Consider the following 6,650-nt stretch of genomic DNA (forward strand, 5'->3'; position numbering starts at 1 on the left):
TGTGTGGCTTTGTCCGTGACGCATTTCCATACTTTTGGTGCGTTCCCACTTGTGCACATATTTCTTTTTGCATAAATAATTGTAAACAAATATGCATAAATCTCTTTTTTTTTTTTTTTGTTTTGGGAGGGGGGAGGTTGCGACTGGACGAAGGGACATTTGTGTACGTGAACAAATAGGCAGGAATCAACGAGGCAAAATTTTAGAAGAGGAGGAAAAAGGGTTTTGAGCATAAAATACACACATACTTGTATATATACATATATAAATATATATTTATATGGGAGAAAAGAAAAGGTGAAAGAGCACCTCCTTTATTTTGAAATTTATTATTGCTGCCGTAGTGAACAACAACGACCGGTAGAAGAAAAAGAAAAATTTAAGAAAAAAAAAACCGTGAATATTACTACTACTGATAATAATAATAATAATAAGAATAAGAATAATACAAAAAGGGAAAAGGGGAAAAAGAGGGGAATGACATCGGGAGATCCTGCGGCTTTTATTCAGCTGCAAGAGCAGATTGTAACAGTGAAACAGGTGTTCAGCAGTGCTCTGGCGAAGGAACTTAACCTCGTTGAGGTTCAGGCCCCACTTCTCGCGTGTTGTGGCGACGGAACACAGGATAATCTTTCCGGTACCGAAAAGGCTGTGCAGGTGCATGTAAAAGGAATTCCAGACTCAAAATTTGAGGTGGTGCACTCACTTGCCAAATGGAAGCGACAAACACTTGGGGACCACAAGTTTCCTGTTGGCCAGGGAATTTATGTCCACATGAAAGCGCTTCGCGTGGAAGAAGAGCTTGACACGACACATTCCGTCTTTGTGGATCAATGGGACTGGGAATTGGTGATGCCACCGCAAGAGCGTAATTTAACATTTTTGAAGAACACAGTTCAGCGTCTTTACGCGGCGATTCGCCAGACGGAAGAGGCTATTTGTTCCAAATACAATTTGGACCGTGTGCTTCCAGCCAACATTCAGTTCTTACACGCCGAGCATCTTTTGAAGATGTACCCTGAAATGAATATGAAGGAACGTGAACGCGCCATTGTGAAAAAGTACGGTGCTGTTTTTCTTATTGGCATCGGTGGCAATCTGACCAGCGGTGAACCGCACGATCTACGAGCACCCGACTATGATGACTGGTCTTCACCTGTTTCTGCGGCAGATATCACATTCCCTTGTGGGGATCCAACAATGAATTCTCTGGCCTCACTTCCTGGACTCAATGGTGACATCCTTGTGTACAACCCTGTCCTTGATGACGTACTGGAGCTGAGCAGCATGGGGATTCGCGTGGATGCTGAAACACTTCGACGCCAGCTTACCCTGTTGTCCAACGAGGACCGTCTCGGGTACGTGTGGCACAAGCGGCTGCTTGCCGGTGAATTCCCGCAGACTATTGGAGGCGGTATTGGTCAGAGTCGTCTGCTGATGCTGTTGCTTAAAAAGAAGCATATTGGGGAGGTGCAGTGCAGTGTGTGGCCGAAGGAAATGCGCCAGAATTATCCCTTGCTGTGATGTTTATAGGCATTACAGTATTCTTTTTTTTTTTTTCTGTGTGTGTCCGTGTGTGTGTTTGTACGTTTTCTCGTTGGTTGTACGTTTTTTTTTTTTATATATATATAGGAGCTTGTGAAGAGAATGATCGTGGGAGAGCTGGCCAACCTACCTAATGTATGTGCGCCCTGATAAATGATTGCATTCTTGATGATACTTCTCTACCGTATGAATCTTTTGGGAAGAACGCGACTTTGTAGGGGCGGGGAACCGATAGAGGCCGGATAATATTTTAAATTTTATTTTGCCATCCCACCCTAACCCCCTTTGATTCCCACCACGCGGCGGTGTCTTGTGGTTGGAGGACCCCAAAGTCTGCCACTTCGTAAGTAATAATATTTCAAATCCCAACTGAGGACAAAGGACCATGCTGGTGGTCCACAGAATTCTATATATTGAATGAGAATAAAACATTGAAGCAATTAACTAAAGAACCTTTTTTCCTAACTTGTTTGGTTTCCATATATATAACTTCAGGATCCGGCCAGCTGCCCGGAAGATTATTCTATTATATATATATTATTATTCATCCCTTTTTTCATCTTTTTTTTCTCTCTCTTTTTTTTTTTTTTTTTGTTGTTGTTGGGGAGCGAAGCCAAAACAAAAATAATAAATAATTCTACTTATTCCTTTATTTATCATTTAAGATTTTATTTTCCTTCCTGATCTCTTTGTTTTTTTGCTGTTTTTTTTTTTTTTTCTCTGTGCGCATTCACGTATCTATCCATCTATCTTTATATATATTTGCCTCTCTATCTCTCTCTCTCTGTGTGTGTGTGTGTGTGCATGCATGTATGCATGTGCTTCTTTCACCAGGTGATGGTTTACACCGCCTTTTTATTTTTATTTTTTGTCGATCGCATTTTGTGGGCGAGGAACTTTGTTAATATTTATGAGACCATTTTTTACTGCGGCAGGTGAAGAAGGGCAGGAAAAAAAGGGGGAGGAGGTAACAGTTATACATGAATTGCCAAGTGACACTCCCGCTGCATGCATGGCGGTGGATATTATGAAGCTTGGTCACATGAATACCATTAAACCTCGTCTTCTTTTGATCCACGAAGATGGCCTTTTGTTTCTATCGACTTCACCACCACCATGTGAACATGATGAAGGGGTATCGAAGGTGGATGGCAGGAGTTCTTTTTTAGATTACAGGGTAAGGCGCTTTATTCCTCTGTGTGCGATTGATGCGCTTACTCTATATGCTCGTGGCACGGTGCTGCGTATCCAAGTAATGCGTGAGCATGATGTCGTTATTTGGAGGAGTGAAAAAAACACCATTTGTCGGGAATTAAAGAATGCGGGCCTGGGGATATTGACGGTTGCCAATCGTATTATTGAGTTGTATGCATCAGTCTCCTTGTCGTCACTTGTCTTGCACTCTGTGGAGGACTTGACCCTTCCTACTTCCCTGCAGTTGTCTAAAAATGATATTGGGCGTATGTTTTTACTTGCTGAAAGTTACGCTCCTTTGCGAACACGTTTTGTTCGGCGTCACCGCACAGCGAGGATTACGAAGATTGTAGCGTGTGAACACCGCAAGGAATGTGACGGAACTGAATGCATTGATCTGCGTCGGTGTGCAGAGATGTGGGGTGGCGGTGGTGGTGATGAGGATGGCTTAGGTGTTGAGGTGGGCGTGGTGGTAAAACTTTTCTCCTGGAACGCAGAGAAAGTGACACGATCTTTTTGTACTATCACATGTAGAGGGCAGTCACCGCATTCCGATGCGTTGCTGTCGCTTGTTCAGGATTATCCTGTTGTTGTTATGATGGAGAAGGTACGAATGGTCTCCATGGCAACCTACATCGTCTCTCGGTGGCCACCGACGGACGATGTTGTGAAGATGCGTCGCTCAAAACACGACATGGAGGACCAGAAGGACATTTTGGACGCGCGGCATGATGTTGTGTACGATACAACACCCATTGCTGGCGCACGGAGTCTTCTTCTTACGAAACACGATGTGGTTCTGTTTAATGACGAGGCTGGTGAGGCTCAAAGGAGCGGGGCTCTTGTTTACTCCCTGTACAGCTTGGCCAGGATGGGCGTGGAGTTGCCCTGCCACGGCGAGGATGCGGGGGGTGGCAAATTAACGATGATTTTTGAGGGGCGTGCGGGAGGTCAAGACATGCCGACAAGGGCGACGACCCTGCCAGTGGGGGAGAAGGAAGAAGAAGAGGAGGAGGAGGAAGGTGAGAGAATCCAGCAGACGACGATTGTCATGGAGTTTCCCACTCCTCCTTCACGTGTCGACAGGTGTGAGGGGGACTACCGGGAGCAATTATGTACCGCCGGCATGATTGCGAATGCCATTTTAGTTTTGTTGGGGTGTGATGGGATTGACGTTCCCGTCCTGGTGCGATCCCCTTCTTCTTCTTCTTCCTTTGAGACGCTTTTCTCATTGGCGGAGACCGAGGAGGATGAGGGTGATGAAGACACGGTTCGTGTTCTGGAAAAGAAACACAGGAGATTGTTTCCGGATTTTGTACGGGAGCCACGAGACTATCGAAGGCCTGTGGGCGTCATTCCACGGCGATTCGCATCCGACAAAACACTGTTAGCGCGACAGGTGCTGCGTCTCACCGCCAGGCGAGTCTGGAAAACGTGCCTTCTGGTTGTGACACCCAACATACTTTTTGTGTGTGACACGACGACTCTTGTGCGTCGCCGCGTTTTGTTTTCAACGCTTATGGGGATGAAACTACTGTTGCATCATAGTGAGGGCCCGGTGCTGTTGATGTGCATCTACGGCGAACACGACCTTGTTTTGAAGCAGCACTCTACCACACCGTCGTGGCTGCCACTCAACACGGTGGCAGATGTCATTGTGGGAGAACATCCAATGATTTTTCTTGACGAGGTTAGTCTTGCAGGCGCAAGGGGAAAGTTGAAGAATCTTTTGAGGCGTCGCCTTTTAAGGCCTCCAAGACGGTGTGCATCCGTTCCAAAGCATAAAATGTGGTTTCATGCGTATTTAAGTAATGCCTCTATGGAAGTGTTTTATGACGCATTGAGGCAAGAGAGGAAGAGGATGCATCCAAAGGAGGGCGCACAGCAAATAGATATATCGTTGCCATTGATCTCTTCTTGTGAGAGAATCAGTGAGGGGTCGATAAGTGACCCGCGAGTCTTGCATTTGATTGAGAAGTTAATGAAAGAGAGTCTGGTGGGTCTGTGGCGAGGCACCATTTTCGTTAATGTCAAATTAAAGGAGGAGCAAGAAGGGGTGCATCCAACACAGCATCAAAGACGCATGGAACTGGATGAGGAGGCCGATTATCAAAATGGTGTCATGTCGTTTACCCGGGAACTTCAGCCTCGATTACTCACCCCGGTGTGCATGGATATGACTGAGAACAGTGTTTTACATGTTTGTGACGGTGTGGTGTGCGAAGGTCAAGCGCAAATGATTTCCACGACTACAAGCGGTGAGGGTGAGCTACGCGGGGTTCAGGCAACTCTTCGCATGCAAGAGAAACAACCGTACAACACAGTAGCCGTGGAGCAGGATGGCATTCATGCATTATTCGGGTACCTGCCAAATAACAACTTGGGCTGTTTTGCACGCACTGAGCTTTTGAACGCGGGGTTGTTTCCCTCTGGTGTGGACTTTCTTGCTACTGAGCAGAGGGATATTTTGGTTTCGGGGAGGGGAACCGCAATGAATAAGAAATGCCAGTCTTTCTCGCTTCTTCCGTTTCACCTGCGGTCGCGATTCTTGTCTTTGGAGGATTTAACCCCCATGACGACCGCGCCAGGAAAGTTTATTTCCTCCTCTCCATCAACGCCTTTACTTGTCCCATACAGAATAGCGGATGATGTGGCGCTCTGGGCGCATGAAGTGCCCAATCCTTTGTTCTTGATGAACATTGGGCCCACATGGACGATGGTTCGTTTTCAGTGCAATGATGATGCAATGATTTGTGTAGGGAACGCAGCATTTGTACGCCACGTCCATCGCACAATGCGTTCGGTGACATTTTATCATACGGAAGACGAACGCAATACCGTTACTTGCTTTTTTTACCCTGTCAATCAAAATGGCAACGCATCGTGGTCAGAGGACAAAAACAATCCTGCGCCGTGTTGGGGCAAGACGACCCATGTACGTCGTTTATTGCAAGATGTCCTTTTGGTGCCATTTTCTTCATTTTTATTGCAAGATGCTTCTCGTGGGATTTCTCAGTATGGAGCCATTCGGCTTCTAAATGACACGGTGTTCTGTCGTGTGGGTCGATATCGGTGGTTTGAGATTCCTCTCCCATTGCTCATAAAAGACTGGGGTGGGGGGAGTGGGATTGAGAAAATGACACGATTCTGTCAGTGTAGCTGTTGAACGTGTAACTTCCATCCGTGTTACCGTGTGATGGCAAATGAGGCGGCAGTTGAACTGCGATTATTATGCCGTATCTCTTCTTTTTCTTTTTCTTTTTCTTTTTTTTGTTACACATGCCTCCTTTCTTCTCTTTTCTTTTCTTTTCTTTTTATTTTTATTTTTATTTCTCTTCCTTCAACTTTTGTACGTCCCAATTTTTTTTTTTTTTTTTTTCTGTTTCTTTTTTACCTGTCTTATGAATTCTTTGGTTGGCCACAATTGAAGGAATTAAGGAATCAATAACGTCTAGACGATTTTTAATTATTTTTATTTTTATTTTTACCGTCCGCCTTACATATAACCCTCTCCTTTTTTTTTTTTTTTTTTTTTTTTTTTTGATTTCCCCGCCTCGCGGTGGGGGGTCCATGTGGCTGGAAGACCCTTCCCAAAGTCTGCCATTTCGTACGTCATAATGTTTCTACTCCCAACAAAAGTGCAACATATCACGATGGTGACAATTTGAACGTATATATGCATATATACATATATATGTGTGTGTACTTGGAGCAAACATTGAGGATCTGGTGAACCCACTTTCCTTAAATGAACCCCCTTTTCCCCTTTTTGTTTGATTTCTATAGATACGTTAAGGATTTTGCCAGCGATTTAAACAAATATTTGAAGTTATATCAATGACGACCGTTTACGACTTACAGGTGAACGCAGTCGATGGAAAGCCGTATGATCTCTCGCAGCACAAGGGACA

At 45.0% G+C, this 6,650-nt stretch overlaps 2 protein-coding genes across 2 annotated transcripts, besides 18 other annotated features; both read left to right on the forward strand.

Moving 5' to 3' along the window:
- Nucleotides 1-6,650: a sequence feature (heterozygous, non-Esmeraldo-like haplotype).
- Nucleotides 237-282: a microsatellite.
- Nucleotides 416-448: a microsatellite.
- Tc00.1047053503625.10 (asparagine synthetase A, putative) lies at nt 478-1,524 on the forward strand (the record flags this gene model as incomplete). Its single annotated transcript, XM_799683.1, has 1 exon — nt 478-1,524. The coding sequence occupies one exon, from the start codon at nt 478-480 to the stop codon at nt 1,522-1,524; it is 1,047 nt and encodes a 348-aa protein (XP_804776.1).
- Nucleotides 1,609-1,631: a sequence feature (AT_rich).
- Nucleotides 1,631-2,068: a mobile genetic element.
- Nucleotides 1,788-1,809: a sequence feature (AT_rich).
- Nucleotides 2,070-2,090: a sequence feature (AT_rich).
- Nucleotides 2,097-2,138: a sequence feature (T-rich).
- Nucleotides 2,212-2,267: a sequence feature (T-rich).
- Nucleotides 2,281-2,329: a microsatellite.
- Nucleotides 2,331-2,366: a microsatellite.
- Nucleotides 2,456-5,905, forward strand: Tc00.1047053503625.20 (uncharacterized protein; the record flags this gene model as incomplete). The annotated part of the gene is made up of 1 exon (XM_799684.1): nt 2,456-5,905. The coding sequence occupies one exon, from the start codon at nt 2,456-2,458 to the stop codon at nt 5,903-5,905; it is 3,450 nt and encodes a 1,149-aa protein (XP_804777.1).
- Nucleotides 3,727-3,759: a sequence feature (GA-rich).
- Nucleotides 5,979-6,014: a sequence feature (T-rich).
- Nucleotides 6,024-6,080: a microsatellite.
- Nucleotides 6,100-6,131: a microsatellite.
- Nucleotides 6,206-6,226: a microsatellite.
- Nucleotides 6,254-6,281: a microsatellite.
- Nucleotides 6,278-6,360: a mobile genetic element.

The sequence above is a fragment of the Trypanosoma cruzi genome, genomic scaffold (genome assembly GCF_000209065.1).
Source record: "Trypanosoma cruzi strain CL Brener 1047053516027 genomic scaffold, whole genome shotgun sequence".
Lineage (NCBI taxonomy): Eukaryota > Euglenozoa > Kinetoplastea > Trypanosomatida > Trypanosomatidae > Trypanosoma > Trypanosoma cruzi.